This window comes from Coregonus lavaretus (genome assembly GCF_964263955.1).
Source record: "Coregonus lavaretus genome assembly, chromosome: 1".
Classification (NCBI taxonomy): Eukaryota; Metazoa; Chordata; class Actinopteri; order Salmoniformes; family Salmonidae; genus Coregonus; species Coregonus lavaretus.
The window spans coordinates 862,760-886,577 of NC_139988.1; the positions used below are offsets into that span (position 1 = coordinate 862,760).

The 23,818-nt window shown below is 41.5% G+C and overlaps 1 protein-coding gene across 1 annotated transcript in view; it reads left to right on the plus strand.

Annotated features, from left to right (window-relative positions):
* Window positions 1–3,363: 3,363 nt before the first annotated feature.
* Window positions 3,364–23,818, plus strand: part of adgrb3 (adhesion G protein-coupled receptor B3) — a gene marked incomplete at its 5' end in the record, with an annotated part of 302,913 nt that continues 282,458 nt past the window's right edge. Inside the window, one exon of the mRNA XM_084170757.1 lies at window positions 3,364–4,111. Coding sequence (XP_084026883.1) covers window positions 3,364–4,111 — 748 coding nt within the window. The remainder of the gene's footprint in view (window positions 4,112–23,818) is intronic.

Sequence of the window (23,818 nt, forward strand, 5' to 3'; positions counted from 1 at the left end):
GAAAACAAAGTTATACCATTAACTTAGTTGACTCAATTACATATATTCTTACCTCGAAGCATATTACCAAAATATTAACTTGAGTGAAAACTTTTTAGGTCAACGTCGAAAAAACTACTTTCTGAAGTCACCGCCGTACAACATTTGGAATGGATAGAGGTATAGCTTGACAAAACTGATCAACAATACCCCCCCCCCCCAAATCCTTCGATGAACATAAACATGCATACCTAATACTGTATTGACCTAAATACAAGAACAACTACATACACAGGCATGAAGAAGAGGGAGGATATGTTCTGTAGGCTACTTTGCATAAGAACAGAAGAAGACAGTGTAACTAGTACAGACGGAGGCACATTTCAGACACTGTCGCAAAATGGAACACAAAACATCTGCCACATCAGCAAAAACGTAGAAGAAATCTATTCAAAAATATAATGAAAATATCCTTGTTTCAAAATCATAAGGAGGGTAATTCCACTATCCGCTTATAAAGTCCCATGATGATAGAATAGAATGAGTTTTATTGTCCTGCGCGCGCCAGCTCATGCGTCTTTGCAGCCAAAAGACTCCAATATTCCAACAACGAATGGTAAAACCAAACCTAATGTGCCGGTTCGTCAGGAGCAGTGGCCTGTCTGTCTGGGCAGTGGGCACAAAACCTCGGGTCCAAGTCCAAGGGAACATCCCTGTGCCTTGAATTAAGGGAAGGCTATGTAAGAGTGTCAGAGGGTGGGGGTGGGAAAGCGGTATACCAGACGCAGCAAGAAAACGTCCGTACGTGCTTTATCTTAGTGGCTGTGACGTGATATTGCAGCCCCAGTCCTAAGCAGGGCGAGCGAGCAAAGCGGTTTCTATCTCTCCTCTATACTTACTCAGTATTCAAACATCCGTCCGCTAAGGATTTTTGTGGACTACCTGCTGCCTCGTCTCTATAGGCTAATATCTCTGGAGAAAAGAAACGCGGGGCCCCGCCGATGATCCATAGAGATATACCTTCACGGTAATTTTGTAGATTTTTCTCCCCCCTCATCATTCTACTATTTCTCTATCGGTCTGTCGCGAGTTGTTTCGCTTCACACTGGGTCCGTTTTGATGGAAAAAAGCGACGCGGAGGAGATGAGCCAGACCTGAGTCTAACGCATTTTTTTGTCCATTGACTATCATCTTGTTGCATTGGACTTCTATTGTGGGCTATGGGAAGTCTCGATTCGCAAGGAGACAGCACATTTTGCTCTTCATAAAGGATGTGGTCAAGTATTTTGGAAAAATAGCCATAGCTTCCGGAGTGTAAGGTAATTTTGGGATAAAATTACTTTTATTATCAATATTATCATTATTATTATAATTATAATAATTATAATTATAATATTATGGCTGTAGGCAGCTAAAGCAGCCTGGCATTCAGATAATACCAACAGATTCCAAGCCAGCTAGGCTACTGCAACGCTCTCAGTTTTACGGATATAGCCTAGTCTGAAAGTTCAAATATTCCATCTCGATCAACATTTCTGTGGCTGCAGCATTGTATCTCTGTTTCGAATTAATAAACTCTAACATGCGTCGAGGCATTCCAACCATGGAACGGACACACATAGACTACACAGGGTTGGAATAAGTTAACAGATGTATTTCTGTGCGCCTTTTATCAAAATTGGGCAAAAATCAGTATCAGTGAAATGGGATTGAGCTGATATTTCATCGTATTCATATCCTTTTGCAAAACTGGAGGAAAAACAACTTTAATTTTAGAGTAAAATAAACGGATGTTTTCTGCGTCCTCTACCAAATTGTAATCCTCGATAAGCGCTCAAACCATGTCCGTTTAGCAATAGGACTTCTGTTTTCAGAGAACGGCATGTACCCTCTGAATCTTATAGACAGTGATAATGCAATAATTATCTATCCATTAGTGAGAATATTTGCTGAGAAATAGTATTTAGTTACTATATGAACAGGTCCCATACCAAAAGACAACGTTCAGTCCATATGGCAGTATAATATGCCATTATATTATATCGCATTCCTTGTCATTTTATCATGCATAACCTATACTAATGTCCTCAAATTAAGCTTATAGTCCTCAATGTTCGAAATCTGACTATTCTCATATTCTCAGAAGAATATTCTATAGACTTAATCCACCGCCTACACACACACCACCGTGGCTCTGCTCACAGCTGCAATGCCTGCAGGATTAATACAATCAGGACATCTCATGCATTGCATTCTCTCTCTCTCTCTCTCTCTCTCTCTCTCTCTCTCTCTCTCTCTCTCTCTCTCTCTCTCTCTCTCTCTCTCTCTCTCTCTCTCTCTCTCTCTCCTCTCTCTCTCTCTCTCTCTCGTGACTCGATACGTGATCTAGCTCTGTCTATTAGTAGATGGAAGAACGTTACAGGTATCATTAGCTGCCTGTAAGGGAGGAGAAGAAAGCTCATGTTAGTTATGTTAAGGAAATCGGTACTGGGTACACGGTGCTGTTTTTGTGTCAATGTGTGGGTTGGTTCACCTCCCACTGAGTCTTTATATGAAATTAGTGTATAATGGCATTCCAAACCAGTTCTTAGCCCACTATAATTGAGGAAAGATACAGGTTGGATGGATGGGCGTGTAGCATAGCCTACAGCCTATCACGCAGTGTGGACTCGGATTCGGAAATCCAAGGTTGATAAAAAATTGACACAGAATCAGAACCCTTTTTGGCAGGGACTTGGAATACACTGAGAGACATAATCCAGTTCATTATTCTCATCGAAATGAACATCGATGGTTTAAAGCACCGCTCCACGATGCGTAATGGAGAGCACAGTTGCGCAAAATGAACTCACATCCAATAAAATACCACATGCAGCCTATCCCTATCTGTTCACAATCACACATCTCTCTTTCTTGGTGATGGACACAAATATAATGAACAAGCGAGCCCCACCACATTCGAAATACTCCAAAGATTGACGGTTCCCTAGTTCTGCCAATCGGTTAATTAATTAATTACAACTCAATAACGACTGACACGAGATTCATTGATCCCTTATGCGGACTTCCCCAAATCCAGCAACCATATGAACCACAAGGTGGCAGTGTTTGTCCAAAGTTTTATTTTTCTTGCAAAAGGCATCTAGGGAGAGGAGCAGGAGACTGCCCGCCATAATGTAACAGTGGAACAAGAATGATGACGGTTGGACAGGTGTTTTCCAAGGCAGAAAGGTTGAGGCCTCACCACGAACCAAACTTTGGTATAATCAGATCACCCTGTATTAGGCCTACACAGGTTAAAGTTATTTACTGTTACTAATTGTGTCTTTAGAGTCCTTGGTGTCATTTTTACATCTCTCCCCCTTGCAGGCCAAATGACATAGGATGAAGGCTATTCGTAACCAGTTGATTTATATATTTTCCACCTATCTCCTGGTTATGTTTGGATTAACTGGTGCACAAGACTACTGGTGTTCCACTTTGGTCAAGGGGGTCATATATGGATCTTACTCGGTGACTGAGATGTTTCCCAAGAACTACACGAACTGCACATGGACGTTGGAGAATCCTGACCCTACCAAATACAGCATCTACCTTAAACTATACAAACGAGACATGAGCTGCTCCGAGTTCTCTCTGCTTGCTTATCAATTCGATCACTACTCGCATGAGAAGATCAATGAATTGCTGAAAAACAACGAGTCTATAGTGTACCTGTGTGATTCCAAGAATATGTATACATTTTTGCAGTATGACAAGAATTTCGTGCAGCTACGGAGGGTTTTCCCTCACGATTATAACGGATTGCAGAAGACGGACGAAGAGGAGAAGTCTGTGGTGGAATTCTTGGTCTTGAACAAGGCGAGCCCCAGTCAATTCGGGTGTCAGGTGCTGTGCACGTGGCTGGAGAACTGCCTGAAATCGGAGAAAGGAACGGTGGAATCATGTGGAATAGTGTATTCGAAATGCACCTGTCCCCAGCACCTAGGCGACAGAGAATCAGAGAGTATGCTCGTGCTTAACAACGTGGTTTTGCCTTTAAATCCCCAAACGGAGGGATGCCTGACTCCGCAAATCCGTGCTGGGCAGGTGTGCAACATCAGTGCGGAGGTCAAACGACCAGCAAAGGAGGGTGAGTAACCAGCCCTAAACATGCTGTATGTCTAACGTACTGCAGTTATACTACAGTTCAATTAGCAGTATTTGTATGTATGCATATATAGATTAGCCAACTGGTAGTTTGAGTCAACCTGGTCCAGGGCGTTAGTGCACATTCTTCTACTAACCTTGGTAGTGGAACGCACAACACACGACCTGGACCAGAGCTAAAGTCAACTGTGCACGTCAATAGCCTCTTTTAACCCCCCCTCTACCCTTCTACCTGTATAGTGCATGTCTGTCTACAGAGCCGGGTTGTAAGCCATGAAACAATGAATACACACAGCTGACCTCACAATGCAATGCATCCCTTAGACCAAAGCTACAAGAGGAGAGGGTGTTGTACATGACATACCACAGGTCCATATTCCTCCACAGCCCAGCCCACCAAAATGTATGCTGCTCATCTCTAATATACAATTATATTGCAATTATTGGTTGATAACGACCAGTGGTTTTCAGGTATTCAATGTGTATCATCATCAATGACTATAGTAGTGTTTTCTCATTCCCAGGACCATGGAGAGAGGCACTGTGATGGTGTAGTGACTACACATTCACACTGAAGGAAATAAGAGAGACATCCATAAATATCTAGACTATTAACACCATTGTAAATGACATCTCTCATTAGGATAGGACTACAGCAACACTGAAGCACTCAAAACCAATCCAACGTTTGGTTTAGCAGTTATCCATTCAAATTAGTCTGTTTGGTGTTTACAGACCTCCACAATACTTATTAAAGGGATGACTGGAATATGCCTTTCAATTAGAACAGAAGAAAGACTACAGAGTTGACACATAGTCTAGACACAACAGAATACTATAGTCTAGAATAGTGAATATTGGAATACTGGATATTTACATTTACATTTTAGTAATTTAGCAGACGCTCTTATCCAGAGCGACTTACAGTTAGTGAGTGCATACTAGAATACTGGTCTAGAATGCATAACACTGCATCTGAAACTCCCAAACATAGAAATAAGAATGAATAGAACAGGCTTGGAAGCTCTAACCCTGGCAATTGACTGGTAAACTCATGACAACACTCACAATGGCTGCCTGGTATTGTATTTTGGAATATTCTATCAACTGATGCTGGATTGCCATTGTAATGTAGAATGCTCATTCAAATAATACTAACTGATGTGGCTTTTGCAATGGAATGTATTTTTGTAATGTCAGTTGAGTTGACTCAACAAATCACAGCACAGATTGAAGGGTACACTTCCTGCTTTTACTTCTTGGCATGGGTACACTCAAAATGGCTGCCAGTCCACCCATTATGCCATCATTGACTTGAATGGAGACACAATTTCTATTCATTCTTATTTCTATGCTCCCAAAACCCTTCTCTCAGATTCTAGTCTGTTCTTGGTCCTGTTTATACAGGACTTTCAACATTACTCCAAATGTATTGCCCACCCGCCCATGCTTGACTAGGCCTTTGTTTTGGAATATAGCTAACGTAATACCAAGCTTTCATTCATTGATTTGTAAATTATTAATAATCTCTCCCCCAGATACCTGGGCTGCAGATGACCAGATTTCTTAAGCTTTTCATTGATTGTCAAGGGTTAGACAGAAAACTCAGAAGTGGTATTTTTTGCTGTTCCTTCTCCCACAACCACACAGTATCTATCTGCATCAGCCTGTCACCATTTCAGCTTACGCTGGCAAGTGTGACAAATGCCCTTAATTGCTTCCGGAGGAATCCATCCTTTTTCTTCAAATACCCCATGAAACTGTCACCATGCAGCGAAATCACACACACTCGCTATGTTTGCTTGTTTAATTCTACATCGTCTTAGTAACTCACACTCAGACACACAGAAAGACAGATAGACACAGAATAAAGACACACACCAGGCACACACCTGCACTGACACGCACGCACGCACACACACACACACACACGCACACACGCACACACGCACACATGCACACACGCACACATGCACACACACACACACACACACACACACACGCACACACACACACACACACACAAACACATATCCCTGTCCCCCCCACACACAGAGATGTATTTTTGAGTATCTGTTACATAATAAATGCGTGTAAACAGCCTGAATGTTTAGGAGACACTTCAAAAGAGTGTTGTGATGACTCAACCAAACCCTGTGTGTGGAGATGAGCGATAAGAGCACAGAGGTGTGGTGGCAGATTCACAGTGTGTGTGTATGTGTGTGTGTGTCTGAGGTGTGGTAGTAGATTCACAATGTGTGTGTGTGTATGTGTGTGTGTGTCTGAGGTGTGGTAGTAGATTCACAATGTGTGTGTGTGTGTGTGTGTGTGTGTGTCTGAGGTGTGGTGGCAGATTCACAGTGTGTGTGTATGTGTGTGTGTGTCTGAGGTGTGGTAGTAGATTCACAATGTGTGTGTGTGTGTGTGTGTGTGTGTGTGTCCTGAGGTGTGGTAGTAGATTCACAATGTGTGTGTGTGTGTGTGTGTGTGTGTGTCTGAGGTGGGGTAGTATTCACAATGTGTGTGTGTGTGTGTGTGTGTGTGTGTGTGTGTCTGAGGTGTGGTGGCAGATTCACAGTGAGCCAAAGCAAAGAGGGAGTCATTCCGGCACAGTGATCCAAGCATAATGAATCACACATTACACTTTGAAAAAACACACTACAGAAAAGAATGAACCAATGTTATAGGAGCAATCCCCCTTTGGCAACAGTGTTTCCATTCACAGATGGAACCACGCTTTGAATAATAGCACCCCGGGGGAACAATTAGCAGATTTCTGATCAAACAGAAAGTAGAACCGTAGAACCTTACATAGAATGACTGCATGGAGTTCAGTTGAGTCTAGCTGGTCTCTCTCTGGTTCTTCCTGGTTCTCCACTCCTGATCAAACGGAACATAGAACTTAGAACCTCACATAAAACGACTGCATGGAGTTTAGTTGAGTTGAGCCGGTCTCTCTGATTCTCCCCTTTGGCCTTTGCTCCCATACAAATAGAAAACAGAGCATTTTGTGCCACCTGGCTGGCAGAAATGATTACTTTGAGTGTATGCAAATGAGCTGGTTCGTTTTTCTCTGTTTGTAAAAAAATTAGGGAGTATAGATGTCCTTGTCATTGACCATGGGAGCACGTGACCTTGTAGGAACTGGGTATTGTTGTTGGAGTAGAAGACTGTATTTGTGTGTAGATGGTGGTAGGGATATCATAGGGGATTAGGTCATGATATATATTAGATGGTGGTAGGGATATCATAGGAGATTAGGTCATGATATATATTAGATGGTGGTAGGGTTATCATAGGGGATTAGGTCATGATATATATTAGATGGTGGTAGGGATATCATAGGGGATTAGGTCATGATATATATTAGATGGTGGTAGGGATATCATAGGGGATTAGGTCATGATATATATTAGATGGTGGTAGGGATATCATAGGGGATTAGGTCATGATATATATTAGATGGTGGTAGAGATATCATAGGGGATTAGGTCATGATATATATTAGATGGTCGTAGGGATATCATAGGGGATTAGGTCATGATATATATTAGATGGTGGTAGGGATATCATAAGGGATTAGGTCATGATATATATTATAGCCACATTCATTGCCGTCCATCGTTAGCTGTGCACCATATTAAACATCTCAAATAAATACTAGATTGAGCACAGCTTTCTAAAACATCGAGTGCCAAATGGTGTTTATAATATGTCTATGCTATAACTTCAATCGTTATCCTGTGTTGTTGGTAACAGTGGATGTATGTGAAAAATGTGATTATGTGTATTTCAAGAGTGACAAAAATATTGAGAAGAGCATCTGTGGACGACTGTGGACGACATCATCCCACATCACCCTGATGTGTCCATGTAGTGAGATCTCTTCTCCAAATGCAGCATTTGAAATTTTTCTATCAACATGTTAATAACAGCTTAAAAGCAACAGTTAATTTTTTTATGAAGATTTTCATCTAGCATCTATTTATAGTTCAGCAGGATTGGTGTGTGTGTGTGTGTTTCCGTGTGTGTGTGCGTGTGTGTGTGTGTTTGTGTGTGTGTTTATGTGTGTGTGTGTGTGTGTGTGTGTGTGTGTGTGTGTGTGTGTGTGTGTGTGGCAGAGAGAGGTTGAATTTAATTCCGTTTTCATCTGGATAAGGTGGCAGATCAACACCGGGTTTAAAAGAGTGCAGAATATGTGTCCCAAATGGCACCCCTTTCCCTATATAGTGCACTACTTTTGACCAGGGCCCATAGGGTATCCCATAGGAAATAGGGTGCCATTTGGGACACAACCCGAGTCTCCTGTGGCAGCAAAACAGTGTTTAGTAGTGTGTGTGTGTGTGTGTGTGTGTGTGTGTGTGTGTGTGTGTGTGTGTGCGCGTGTGTGCGTGCGTGCGTGCGTGTGTGTGTGTGTGCAGCAACACAGAGTGGGGGTTCTTTCCTGCTCCTGATGAGGAATCAAGTCCGTTACTAAACCGTCGCCAAGGTCTCGCCATAAATACCCTGTTACTTTGACATCCGTACGATATCCCCTATGTAGTACACTACTTTTGACCAGAGTGCTATGGGAATCCCTATGGGCACTGGTCAAAAGGAGTGCACTACAGTATATAGTGAATAGGGGTGCCATTTGGGACGTAAACCCTGTCTGGCTAAACTGTCCTTCAATGTCTTAACCAGTCAGATGGAAATCAATGTTGAAGGTTGTTAGTTTAGGCCCAAGATTAATCCAATTCCTGCAGAATTACCTAATGCTTTGGGGATGTTAATCGTGATGGTGCTGAAGGCAAGAAGAACATATTATATACGTACATTAGTTGATTAAAACATTACTGCAGTGTTCATTTGTTGATTAATATCTAATCTTTCCACATTGATGGTGAATGATTGTTGTTTGTATAGCAGAATCAGTTCTGGAGGAAAATGTTATTGCATGAGATTGCTGTCTGTCCACAACAGATAAGGATGTTTATTATTAACTATGAGTGTACCTGTTTTTTGGATGGTAGATGCTCTTATAACATTAATTATCCAAGCAGAATGCTTTAATGGTGATAATACTACACACTATTGACAACAATTATGGCTATATACAGATGTAGGATCTTAATTTGAGCCAGTTTGCTACAGCAGGTACATAATCCGGCAGCAACAAGAAATGTGAATTATTATGTGAATTATAATCAATTGATATTTTTGTAGGTTGATACATTTTTCGTTAGAGAAAATCAAGTCTGAAATGTCAAAGTGGAAATTACAACCTCAGAAGCCTTTTTAAACCTCAAATACTCCATTGCAGGAAAGTTATCCTGCAACAGGGTGATCAAATTAAGATCTACATCTGTACACATAAAAAATATAACAAAATATACTGTATATTCCTGAATAAATCTTCAGGAAATAAGAAACCAACTTAAATTATATTAAACGATAATGTGGTCAAAGTTGGACTTTTGACAAAGTTCAGATAATTGTAATTATAAGATGTACATTATTTTCTTATTTGGATCATTTTGGGTGTAGAAGTGTAGTAAAGCGTGTCCTGTACAGCCTGTCATGTGTTTTCTGGCATGTTGTCCAGGACAGCAGCTGTGTTGTACTGTGCAGCCTGTCGATGGCGAGCCCATGGCGTTAGACGGACTCAGCCTTTTCTCTTTTTGTCTCACTGAGAATCTGCTGTAGCTACGGCATAGTATCCATGTCTTCTGCATAGGCCTCATGTCAGTAGGGTTAAGGGCTTTTCACACTACTGAGCCGAACCAAGCCGAGCCAAACCGGACTGTACTGAGCTGGCTTGGTTACACCATCGTTTCTGGAATCCTGCTGAAAAGGACAACGTGAAATAAGATATGCCAGCCAGTACATTTGTGTTTCACACACTATTCTGAAAAGTGTATTAGTGGCTGGAGCCAGCCATCTCTGGAGTTAGACAAACAACTTGGCACCCTATTCCCTATCTAGTGCACTACTTTTGACCAGGCCCCATGGGGTAAAAGTAGTGCACTATATAGGGAATTGGGTGCCATTTGGGATGCAACCCAGGGTTTGATCTCTCCCGGATATCAACCAGGTCCCGCTGTCTGCCTTCACTCTTCATTCTCTGTCACTTCTTCCAATGCAGGCGTGTTTAACACGTTGCTCAAATAAAAAGCTCTAATTCAGCCCCGGAGTCCAAATTGTGCCACTTAAGTTGCTCAGAAATGGGCTGGCTGCTGCAACTGCACCAGAGGAACAACATATTGAGGCATTGTCTCATTATTACATGGCTGGGCTCACTTAACTAGCATTGCCACCGTTGGCCATGAGACGTTATTGTCTGCGTCGCAAATGGCACCCCTATTCCCAAAGAAGTGCACTACTTTGACCATAGGGAGCCCCATAGGGTTCCATTTGGGACAGACACTTGTCCCATTTCAGCAGGATTCCATGCTGCTTTCTACTTCAGGAATGGGCGTCTTAAGTGCCCCATTGTGGGAGAGAATTGACATGTCGTTCTGTATGACCATTTTCTCATTGTGTCGGTACTCGGAGGGCAGATGGAAGGCTGAATGGCAGGGGGGTTCAATGCTAATGAGGTACAGTAGAAGGGCTCCCCAACACCAGCAAACCAAGAGGCTTCTGATACAGCAATAAAAATTTTAGCATGTGACAACATAATTATGATTTATAATAACCAGTGTTTTAAGATAAGAGGGAGAGAGGGAGGGAAGGAGGGAGGGAAGGAGAGAGGGAGAGGGAAGGAGGGAGGGAGAGGGAAGAAAGGAGGGAGAGGGAAGGAGAGAGGGAGAGGGAAGGAGGGAGGGAGAGGGAAGAAAGGAGGGAGAGGGAAGGAGAGAGGGAGGGAAGGAGGGAGGGAGGGAAGGAGGGAGGGAGAGGGAGGGAGAGGGAAGGAGAGGGAAGTAGAGAGGGAGGGAAGGAGGGAGGGAGAGGGAAGGAGAGAGGGAGGGAAGGAGAGAGGGAGAGAGGGAGAAGGAAGGAAGGAGAGAGGGAGGGAAGGAAGGAGGGAGAGGGAAGGAGGGAGGGAGGGAGGGAGAGGGAAGGAGGGAGAGAGGGAGAAGGAAGGAGAGGGATGAAAGGAGGGAGGGAGAGAGAAGGAGGGAGAGAGGGAAGGAGGGAGGGAGGGAGGGAGGGAGAGGGAAGGGGGGGAATGAGGGAGGGAGGGAGAGGGAAGGAGGGAGAGAGTAGGAAGGAGGGAGGGAGGGAGAGGGAGGGTATGATGAGGGAGGGAGGGAGAGGGAAGGAGGGATGGAGAGAGAGAGAGGGAAGGAGAAAGGGAGGGAGGGAGAGGGAAGGAGGGAGGGAGAGGGAAGGAGGGAGAGTGGGAAGGAGGGAGGGAGGGAGAGGGAAGGAGGGAGAGAGAGGGAAGGAGTGAGAGTGAGGGAAGGAGGGATGGAGAGAGAGGGAGGGAGGAAGGAAGGAAGGAAGGAAGGAAGGAAGGAAGGAAGGAAGAACGGAAGGAAGGAAGGAAGGAAGGAAGGAAGGAAGGAAGGAAGGAAGGAAGGAAGGAAGGAAGGAAGGAAGGAAGGAAGGAAGGAAGGAAGGAAGGAAGGAAGGAAGGAAGGAAGGAAGGAAGGAAGGAAGGAAGGAAGGAAGGAAGGAAGGGAGGGAGGGAGGGAGGGAGGGAGGGAGGGAGGGAGGGAGAGAGAGAGAGAGAGAGAGAGAGAGAGAGAGAGAGGGGAGGGAGAGAGAGAGGGGAAGGAGGGAGAGAGAGGGAGAAGGGAGGGAGAGAGAAGGAGGGAGAGAGAGGGAAGGAGGAACAACCAAACAATATCTGTTACAACCAGGTAAAGAGACGTCTGGAATATCCAGAGGTTTCCTTCCACCACACCTCTGTCACTAAAAGTGAAAACACATTGCAGCTTTAAAAACAAAGTGCAGCTTTTGAAGGAGAGTGCAGCTGTACATCTTTGTTGTGACTTCATATCACTCCTAGTTTGAATTAAAGGACTGGTGATTGGTTGTGCACTACCATTCTCATTAATTCCACCACAATGTGAAATCCAGTTTATAACACTAGACTGTACAGAGAGAACCCTATAAATCCATTGCCAGATAGTTATCTTTTATGGTTTCTGACTAAGCTGAGCTACTGTACAGCGGCGTGTGGAAAATGGCAGTGGGGAGTTTTATTGGCAAATGAAGTGTGTGAGGGAGGCAGGCAGCGCTGTAATGCACTGTCACCTGCCAAAATCCTGGGCTGGATGCGTCCCAAATGGCACCCTGTTCCCTTTATAGTGCACTGCTATTGACCAGGGCCCATAGACCAGGCCCATAGGGCTATGGTCAAAAGTAGTACACTATATAGGCAATAGGGTGCTATTTGGGATACATTCAGTGAGCTGAGCACCGCAGCAGTCTCCCTCAGCCTCCGTCTGAGCAGCGCATAGTGAGTCATTTTATTCACTTTGGATCTCAGTCAAGTCACTCAGTAGTCTCACTGCATTATGCTCACCACTATTGTTCAGTACACTTGGAGGCCATTTTAGTTTCAATTCACCAGAAGAGGGAGGAAGAGGAAGAGGAAGGTCAGACAGCTCAACAGTACCTGAATTCATTTGTTTTTGCCTCATAATGTCAATTTTGAGGATAGGTTGACTGGTGTACGGTATGTCTTTCACTTGTCAATGTACATGTTCACATAATCACTTATATTCTAGACAGAAGATAATTCTATCTAGTCAGTTTCACTCTCCACGGTAGTGGTGGAAAAAGTACCCAATTGTCATACTTGAATAAAAGTAAAGACACCTTAATAGAAAATGACTCAAGTAAAAGTGAAAGTCACCCAGTAAAATACTACTTGAGTAAAAGTCTAAAAGTATTTGGTTTTAAATATACTTAAGTATCAAAAGTAAAAGTAAAGTATAAATCATTTAAAATTCCTTATATTAAGCAAACTTGTTTCTTATATTTACAGATAGCCAGGGGCACACTCCAACATTCAGACCTCATTTACAAACGAAGCATTTGTGTTTAGTGAGTCCGCCAGATCAGAGGCAGTAGGGATGACCAGGGATGTTCTCTTGATAAGTGCGTGAATTTGACCATTTTCCTGTCCTGCTAAGCATTCAAAATGTAACGAGTGCTTTTGGGTGTCAGTGAAAATATATGGAGTAAAAGTACATCATTTTCTTTAGGAAGAAGTAAAAGTAAAAGTAGTCAAAAATATAAATAGTAAAGTAAAGTACAGATACCCCCAAAAACGACTTAGTTACATTACACCACTGCTCCACGGTGCTGGTTGTGGCAAGATCCATAGATCTTATTGTATCAGACGTGTCAAAGTTGACACACTATACCCATTATTTGTTCTGATTTGCACTGGCATTATGCTAATGTAACCATACGATAAGGTTTCCACATGACAGACGTGAGTGAATACTCTCTGAGGCGTGAGACAGTTGTTCAATGCTTGATAGCTAAGCAACAGTTCAGGCAGTCACAAAAGGCTTACAGGCAAACCTCCCACATTCTAAAGGCGGGAGATGGAATCTTCCATATTCTAAACAGGGGCGAGATGGAACCTTCCACATTGTAATAAAATGTTTTGTGCTCTTTTTGACTGGAAATGCGGCTTTCAAATATGATTTCAGCAGGAGCTCTTTAAAACGTGACCTTCTCCATAGCATGCTCAGTGTCGCCCGATCCTTCCACATTCCTAAAGGGGTGGAAGATGGAATGATAGAATTCCATTCATGCCATGTGGCTCATCTGTGCTTCCTGATTAAAGGAAAGATTCACCCATTTTGAATGTTCTATTGTTTTTGGGTATCTCTGAGCGATGTTCCATCGATTTCCCTGGGTCATTTCATGTTTTCATGTGTATCTGAGCTCTTGTCGTTCACATTGGGCAGATCTAGAGCCGGTATGACTCCAAACGCATCATATGAAGCAAAACGCATCATACCGGCTGTAGATCTGGATTTTGAAAGTTCTGTATCTTCAAAACCTGATTAATGATATGAAAAACATTTTGGGACTAATGAAACAAATACCAAAAGATAGTTTATGAGTGGACTTTTCCTTTAACTTTAGCAGGCAGCATCATTTAACAGGACCTATTAAGTTTAAACAGTAATTAATCATTGCCATATGTGAGCCCTTGCATTGTAAAGAGTAATAATGTCTGTCATCTGCAATATTAACATGGCTGCTAATAGTCACTCATTGCCTCTCAGATCCATGTCTTTCAGCTAATGAGGTTAAATTAGTGAGTGAGTTCCGTTCATAGTTGTACAGTTTTCCTCAATTTTGTTACAAACGAGGATTAATGGTAACTGGCATCTCTTTGGACTTGAAGTTCTAGAAAAAGCATATTCTTTCAAATGTGAGAAAACTCGGCTATTTTGAATGATTTAATTTTGAGCATTCTTCCATTTTGTTTAGAACAACCATGGACGACTGGCATGTCTTTGGACTTTGTTTCATACAGTAGCTGACATTTTAAAAGTGGAAATTACAAACTTTAAAAGGCTTTTGTAAACCTTGAATACACTACAATTTCAATGTATTTCCTGCTGCATAGAGTGATCAAATGAATCTAGCAGATCTGTATAGGTGTTCCATTATGCAGCATGGCAGGCATATCTTTGCAGATGGGATTTATTTCAGCTATTGTGTATGGTTTATGTACATTCAGCCATGGCTACCTGTGATCTCGTTGGACTTTACTATATACAACATGTTAGGCATATCTACATGAGGTATTCCTTTATGCAGTATCACTATATTAGTCATTTCAGTTATTATGTACGGTTTACGTACGTTGAGAGCGAGGCAGCGAGCTGTCAAGACCAGGTGCTCATTATGGCAGACCTTGCTGACCCTGTCACACTCAGTAAATGTCATTGTCATGTTATTAAGAGCTGGAGTTTCTACATTACCATTACATTGTGAATGAGATAATAACGTAACTGGGAAAGTGTTAGGATATGTTGTGGTATTTTTCCATTTATGATTGATGCATGATGACCGCACAGTTCACAAATGTTGTAATGTGAGTTGGACAAACACTGACGTACTAGTTAAAAACCTTTATGTTTGTGGGAGTGCTCATATCTGCCTGTAAACTGGTTCTCTCATACATCCTGTGATAAGATAATAGTAAGGTTTATGACAGTTTGCCATGTACAGTTAAAGTCTGAAGTTTACATACACCTTAGCCAAATACATTTAAACTCTGTTTTTCACAATTCCTGACATTTAATCCTAGTAAAAATTATCTGTCTTAGGTCAGTTAGGATCACCACTTTATTTTAAGAATGTGAAATGTCAGAATAATAGTAGAGAGAATTATTTATTTCAGCTTTTATTTCTTTCATCACATTCCCAGTGGGTCAGAAGTTTATATACACTCAATTAGTATTTGGTAGCATTGCCTTTAAATTGTTTAACTTGGGTCAAACATTTTGGGTAGCCTTCCATAAGTTTCCCACAATAAGTTGGGTGAATTATGGCCCATTCCTCCTGACAGAGCTGGTGTAACTGAGTCAGGTTTGTAGGCCTCCTTGCTCGCACACGCTTTTTCAGTTCTGCCCACACATTTTCTATAGGATTGAGGTCAGGGCTTTGTGATGGCCATTCCAATACCTTGACTTTGTTGTTCTTAAGGCATTTTGCCACAACTTTGGAAGTGTGCTTGGGGTCATTGTCCATTTGGAAGACCCATTTGCGACCAAGCTTTAACTTCCTGACTGATGTCTTGAGATGTTGCTTCAATATATCCACATCATTTTCCCTCCTCATGATGCCATCTATTTTGTGAAGTGCACCAGTCCCTCCTGCAGCAAAGCACCCCCACAGCATCATGCTGCCACCCCCGTGCATCACGGTTGGGATGGTGTTCATCGGCTTGCAAGCCTCACTCCCTTTTTTCTCCAAACATAACTATGGTCATTATGGCCAAACAGTTCTATTTTTGTTCAATCAGACCAGAGGACATTTCTCCAAAAAGTACGATCTTTGTCCCCATGTGCAGTTGCAAACCGTAGTCTGGCTTTGTTATGGCGGTTTTGGAGCAGTGGCTTCTTCCTTGCTGAGCGGCCTTTCAGATTATGTAGATATAGGACTCGTTTTACTATGGATATAGATACTTTTGTATCTTCACAAGTTCCTTTGCTGTTGTTCTGGGATTGATTTGCACTTTTCGCACCAAAGTACGTTCATCTCTAGGAGACAGAACGTGTCTCCTTCCTGAGCGGTATGACGGCTGCATGGTCCCATTGTGTTTATACTTGTGTACTATTGTTTGTACAGATGAACGTGGTACCTTCAGTCGTTTGGAAATTGCTCCCAAGGATGAACCAGACTTGTGGAGGTCTACAATTTGTTTTCTGAGGTCTTGGCTGATTTATTTTGATTTTCCCATGATGTCAAGCAAAGAGGCACTGAGTTTAAAGATAGGCCTTGAAATACATCCACAGGTACACCTCCAATTGACTCAAATGATGTCAAATAGCCTATCAGAAGCTTCTAAAGCCATGACATCATTTTCTGGAATTTTCCAAGCTGTTTAAAGGCACAATCAACTTAGTGTATGTAAACTTCTGACCCACTGGAATTGTGATACAGTGAATAATAAGTGAAATAATCTGTCTGTAAACAATTGTTGGAAAAATTACTTGTGTCATGCACAAATTAGATGTCCTAACCGACTTTTCAAAACTATAGCTTGTTAACAAGAAATGTGTGGAGTGGTTGAAAAACGAGTTTTAATGACTCCAACCTAAGTGTATGTAAACCTCTGACTTCAACTGTATATTTGTAAACACCAGTTGTAAGAACGCTAACTTTTAAAGAATACCTTTTGTGTCTCTGGGAATAGCCCTGTCTGCCTGAAAGATGGTTCTCTCACATACAGTCCTGTATGACGTGAACACGGAATGCTGCACTGTACGTGCTGTAAATGACCTTGCATTATGTTATCTGAATGAATGTGTAGGTCATGTTTCACAGTTAATCCTCTACCGGGATTATGATGCACCTCCCCCTCCTCTCCTACCAGACAATGCCTAAAAAAACATTCCATGGGATTTATTAATGAAATGACCTTTTGTGATGTTTTCTTTAATATAAAGTAGTACTTATGACTAAAACTGCTCATGGTGCATGGGCACTTTGGTAAACATGTTTTGGCACCGCCACCAGATACCATTTGTTTTTGTTTCTATAGGATTTGATTGTAGATTGGATTATATCCAGACAGTACATAGTTCTTCGGAAAACACTTCCACGTGTAGCTTCTTAGGCTTTTTTTCAATAAGGATTTTTCCTCATCTTAAATTGGAGTTTAACTACCCAAATTAAAAATAAATAGACCGCCAACCTTGCTGTTATTGCTGTGTAAACTCAGCTAATATGCTTAAAATAATTATACTGTGGTTCTGTAATTGTCTTGTGACTGAAAAACATAAAGAAAACAATATTCTTCTGTCAAACCCGTGGCCTCTGTGAGATATCTACTGTTAGCTCTATCCTACATAGCGATATAATAGGTCTACAATAACAGGAATCCTCATCGACATATAATGGGGGGAAATAATTTGAACACAGCTATACAAATCTGCTTTCATTGACTAAAGCATATCTACAGTGAAAGTTGAATTTTCTAAGCAGTTTGAAGTACTAGCTCCTTGGAAGTTAACCCACAGATCGAGTTCTAATATGAATTTCTATGCGCAGAGTCTCATTCCTTGCAATCTTATTCATGTTCTTAATTCTAAATGGAGAGGGAGAGGTTTTCCATTGCGCCAATTGGAAACAAACTCTGCATTATTTAAGATATAATGATAAATTCAGCATTAATATTAATATACCATTATTTATATGAAATACAAGTAATGAGGTCATTTTACATTCACTGAAGTCCTTAATGCCAAGGTCTCTCTTGGGTAGCCACTGAATCAACTAGACTCACTTAGGGCTCCATTAGCAGTCCATTATACAGCCTTCGCAATTCCATATTGCATTAGCTTCTATTTGGCTAATTGGCTACTTTTCAACAGCGTGCACGTGTCTCATCTTTTTCATGATCGTGGTTTTAAACCTTCGCACCTGTAACTGACAACCTTTTGTATTAAGGACTGTAAAAGAGTGCAGACAGCCACCCAACGGGGCTGCTATTTCAACTCTGAAATAAGAGCGTATAGCCTTGGTTTACCAACAATGCTGCACTCAAAAAGGAGGGTCAGCACCTTCATCGGAGGGTGTATTGTGGAGTTTGACATTTCTAGATAATTTGTAACATTGTACATTCTCTTCCTTTGCTAACAGTAGAAAGCACAGTTCGTATTTTTGGCCCTGCTTGTTGATATCTTATTCCATGAACATCCCTGTGAGTGTGAGTAGGATGTAACACCTACTGACAGAGTCATTACCCAGTGATTCTAGCTACTGTTGTTGCAGTGTGTCATCAGCATAACAACTATGCTTGTGGATGATCTGTTTTCGTGTGTGTGTGTGTGTGTGTGTGTGTGTGTGTGTGCGTGCGCGTCTGTGTGCGCGTGAGTGTGTATGTATTCATGTATTTGTCTCTATATCTGTGATGTCACAGTTTCCAGTCTCTTTTTTCTCTGAGTTGAGTAAAAGCACTAAGCAGACCTCCTAAACTAAATCAGTCTTTTTCTACTCTGAGTTGAGGAGAAGCACTAAGCAGACCTCCTAAACTAAATCAGTCTCTTTCTACTCTGAGTTGAGTAAAAGCACTAAGCAGACCTCCTAAACTAAATCAGTCTCTTTCTTCTCTGAGTTGAGTAAAAGCACTAAGCAGACCTCCTAAACTAAATCAGTCTCTTTCTTCTCTGAGTTGAGGAGAAGCACTAAGCAGACCTCCTAAACTAAATCAGTCTCTTTCTTCTCTGAGTTGAGGAGAAGCACTAAGCAGACCTCCTAAATCAAAGGAAGGACCACTGCTGTGGTTGCTCTTGTTTTCTTTGACTTTAAAAAGGTTGTGATATGAATACGGACGTCGACAGTAATGAGTCTCTGTAGATGAAGAAGAAGTTTCCATCTCCTTTTATGTACAAATTACATTTGTTTATTATTGCCAGCATATGCATAATGCAATACTTCCGTAAATTCAGCTTCCCTGCTGCTGCTGTTGTTTATAAAGACGTACAGTACACCCCGTCCTGCTGTTGTTTATAAAGACGTACAGTACACCCCGTCCTGCTGTTGTTTATAAAGACGTACAGTACACCCCGTCCTGCTGTTGTTTATAAAGACGTACAGTACACCCCGTCCTGCTGTTGTTTATAAAGACGTACAGTACACCCCGTCCTGCTGTTGTTTATAAAGACTTACAGTACACCCCGTCCTGCTGTTGTTTATAAAGACGTACAGTACACCCCGTCCTGCTGTTGTTTATAAAGACTTACAGTACACCCCGTCCAGCTGTTGTTTATAAAGACGTACAGTACACCCCGTCTTGCTGTTGTTTATAAAGACGTACAGTACACCCCGTCCTGCTGTTGTTTATAAAGACGTACAGTACACCCCGTCCTGGAAAAAAAGGAACAATGAGTAGAAACTATTCCCCCCTCATTATTCACAATGGGAATTGTCTTAATATTTTAGTTGTCATAGTAAAGTGGAGTTATGGTAGGGTTTTGGTGTCAGTATGGTTCCTTAGTAGTGTATTCCATTGGATGGATATAGTTTGTTCTGCAGTATGAATAGGTTTAGTAAAATACATTAAACCTCGAGCCAGCTTTAGTGTATTGGCCTTAACATACACTACAGAGCCTTCAGAAAGTATTCATACCCCTTCACTTATTCCACATTTTGTATTACAGCCTGAATTCAAAATTGATTACATCAGTTTTTTTTTCTCACCCATCTCCACACAATACCCCATAATGACAAAGGAAAAACATATTTTTAGAAATGTTTGCAAATTTATTGAAAATAAAATAAAGAAATATCTCATTTACATAAGTATTCACAGCCCTGAGTCAATACCTTTGGCAGTGATTACAGCTGTGAGTCTTTCTGTGTAAGTCTCACACCTGGACAATATTTACACATTATTATTTTCTTCTAGCTCTGTCAAGTTGGTTGTTGATATTTGCTAGACAGACATTTTTCAAATATTGCCATAGATTTTCAAGCTGATTTAAGTCAAAATTGTAAATAGGTCATTTAGGAACATTCACTGTCGTCTTGGTAAGCAACTCCAGGTAGATTTGGCCTTGTGTTATAGGTTATTGTCCTGCTGAAAGTTGAATTTGTCTCCCAGTGTCTGCTAGAAAGCAGACTGAACCAGGTTTTCCTCTAGGATTTTTCCTGTGCTTAGCTCTATTCCGTTTATTTTTATCCTGAAAACTCCCTAGTCCTTGTCGATGACAAGCATGCCGATAACATGATGCAGCCACCACCATGTTTGAAAATAGCGTGGTACTCAGTGATGTGTTGTGTTGGATTTGCCTCAAACATAACGCTTTGTATTCAGGACATAAAGTTACTTTTTTTTGCTACATTTTTTGCAGTTTTCCTATAGTGCCTTATTGCAAACAGGATTCATGTTTTGGAATATTTTTTATTCCGTACAGGCTTCCTTCTTTTCACTCTTTCAATTAGGTTAGTATTGTGGAGTAACTACAATGTTGTTGGTCCATCTTGTTTGCTCCTATCACAGCCATTAAACTCTGTAACTGTTTTAAAGTCACCGTTGGCCTCATGGTGAAATACCTGAACGGTTTCCTTCCTTTCCGGTAACTGAGTTAGGAAGGACGCCTGTATCTTTGTAGTGACTGTGTGTGTTGATACACTGTCCAAAGTGTAATTAATAACTGTGTCACAACCGGCCGTGACTGGGAGCCCAATAGGACGGCGCACAATTGGCCCAGTGCCGTCCGGGGTAGGGGAGGGTTTGGCCGGTGGGGCTTTCCATGGCTCATTGTGTTCTAGCGACTCTTTGTGACTCCGGTCGTCAGTCGAACAGTGTTTCCTCCGACACGTTGGTGTGGCTGACATCCGGGTTGTTAATTAGAAGTAGGCGGCCAGGCGGGTCATGTTTCGGAGGACGCAGGACCCGACCTTCGCCTCTCCCGAGCCCATTGAGGAGTTGCAGAGATGAGCCAAGGGACCTAATTCAAGGAGAAAACGGGGTAAAAAGATACGCTTGTGGCCGTACTAACCTGAACACACCTGTTAGGGCCTGGTTAGTACTGGGACGGGAGACCGCCTGGGAATACCAGGTGCCGTAAGATTAAAAAAATAAAAAAAATAATGAGTCAAGGCAACTTAAACTGAACAAAAATATAAACGCAATATGCATCAATTTCAAAGATTTTGCTGAGTTACAGTTCATATAAGAAAATCAGTCAATTTAAATAAATTCATTAGGCCCTAATCTATGGATTTCACATGACTGGGCAGGGACACAGCGATGGGTGGGCCTGGTAGGTAAACACATTTGTGCACAAAATTTGAGATAAATAATATTTTTGTGCACATGGAACATTTCTGGGATATTTTATTTCAACTCATGAAACACGGGACCAACACTCTACATGTTGCGTTTATATTTTTGTTCAGTGTATTATGTGACTTGTTAAGCAAACGTTTACTCCTGAACATATTTAGGCTTGATGTTACAAAAGGGTTGAATACTTATTGACTCAAAACATTTCAGCTTTTGATTTTTAATTCATTTGTTAAAATGTCTAAAAGCGTAATTCCTGTTTGACATTATGGGGTATTTTGTGTAGGCCAGTGACCAAAAAAATCTAAATGTAATCCATTTTAATTACAGGCTGTAACACAACAACATGTGGAATACTTTCTGAAGGGTCTGTATATACAGTATATTCTCTGAGCCATGCATCCATGTCCCACTGGTTTGGATAATACCTAGTCCTATAAAAGTATATCTCATACAACCCTGGAACAAATCTGTCCTCCTGGAAAGCACCAACCTTGTCCAAAACCATACAATAACTCTCCTATTATGAGTTTATTATAGCACTGTATTTCATAATAGTTGAGAAGGCCAGATTCTGCATTCTCCTTAAACAGGTGAAAATAAATTGTGCTTGAGTCGATAACCAACCATTACGGCTTTTTACTGCCCCACAATCTACGTAACTGTCTGCCCCTGTTCCTGCATTTCGGCTGAGTCAGTGACTGCGTCCCAAATGTCACCCTATTCCCTCTTTAGTGCACTACCTTTGACCAGGGCTCATGGGGCTCTGGTCAAAAGTAGTGCACTATATAGGAAATAGGGAGCCATTTGGGACGTAGACAGTTTCTGCACCGCTGTCAGCGGACGGCAATTACAGTCCACAGCACAGAAGTCAGTCGACACATTTGCATGAACATCCACTAGCAGAAAACCAGGCAAATGAGACTGTCACTCAGAGACTGTTTATGTCACGTCAAATCCAATCTGTTCTCAAGGGGCCTTGGGTTGTGAAACGGTTCTTATTGATACCTCCTCTGTATCTCTCTTTGGCTCTGTAGGGTATGAGCGGCCAGCACCATCATCCAGACATCAGCGATCATGCTAGGTTCATTTTACGATCTAGGCCAGACAGTGTAATGGAAGTATCACACACTTGCAGTTCTGAGGCAGCTAGGCTAGGAGGACGATGCAGGCCTTCAGGTAGGTTGTCATTGCAGATGTAGTATCTTAATTTGAGCAAGTATGATACAGCAGGAAAATAATCCTGCAGCAACAGGAAATGTGAATTATTATGTGGGTTATAATTAATACATTTTTTGATACATTTTTTGTTTTACGGCAAATCAAGTCTGGCATTTTAAAGTGAAAATTAGAAACTTTAGAATCCTTTTTCAAACCTTGAATACACTACACGTTTGCATTTCTTGCTGTGCAGGAAAATTCTCAGCAACAAAAGAGTGATCAAATTAAGATCCTACATCTGTATGTCTGTTCAATGTAGCTTCTTCCAGAGATGCCCAGGAGTTATATGAAGGCTAAATACAGTCTATACTATCTGGACTATCAGTCTAGACTATCACCATTATATTATTTGATTGGAGGTTACTGACCTTAATGCTCTAGCATCCTCAAGCTTTTATTTTTGGGTGGAAAGAAGAAGTGCTACCTTAACCAGTGTTACTGTAAGGGTTAAAACACTAAGCAGTGTTACTGTAAGGGTTAAAACACTAAGCAGTGTTACTGTAAGGGTTAAAACACTAAGCAGTGTTACTGTAAGGGTTAAAACACTAACCAGTGTTAATGTAAGGGTTAAAACACTAAGCAGTGTTACTGTAAGGGTTAAAACACTAACCAGTGTTACTGTAAGGGTTAAAACACTAACCAGTGTTAATGTAAGGGTTAAAACACTAAGCAGTGTTACTGTAAGGGTTAAAACACTAACCAGTGTTACTGTAAGGGTTAAAACACTAAGCAGTGTTACTGTAAGGGTTAAAACACTAAGCAGTGTTACTGTAAGGGTTAAAACACTAACCAGTGTTAATGTAAGGGTTAAAACACTAAGCAGTGTTACTGTAAGGGTTAAAACACTAATCAGTGTTACTGTAAGGGTTAAAACACTAAGCAGTGTTACTGTAAGGGTTAAAACACTAAGCAGTGTTACTGTAAGGGTTAAAACACTAAGCAGTGTTACTGTAAGGGTTAAAACACTAACCAGTGTTAATGTAAGGGTTAAAACACTAACCAGTGTTATCGAATGTGATTATGAATATTATCACAGAAATGATC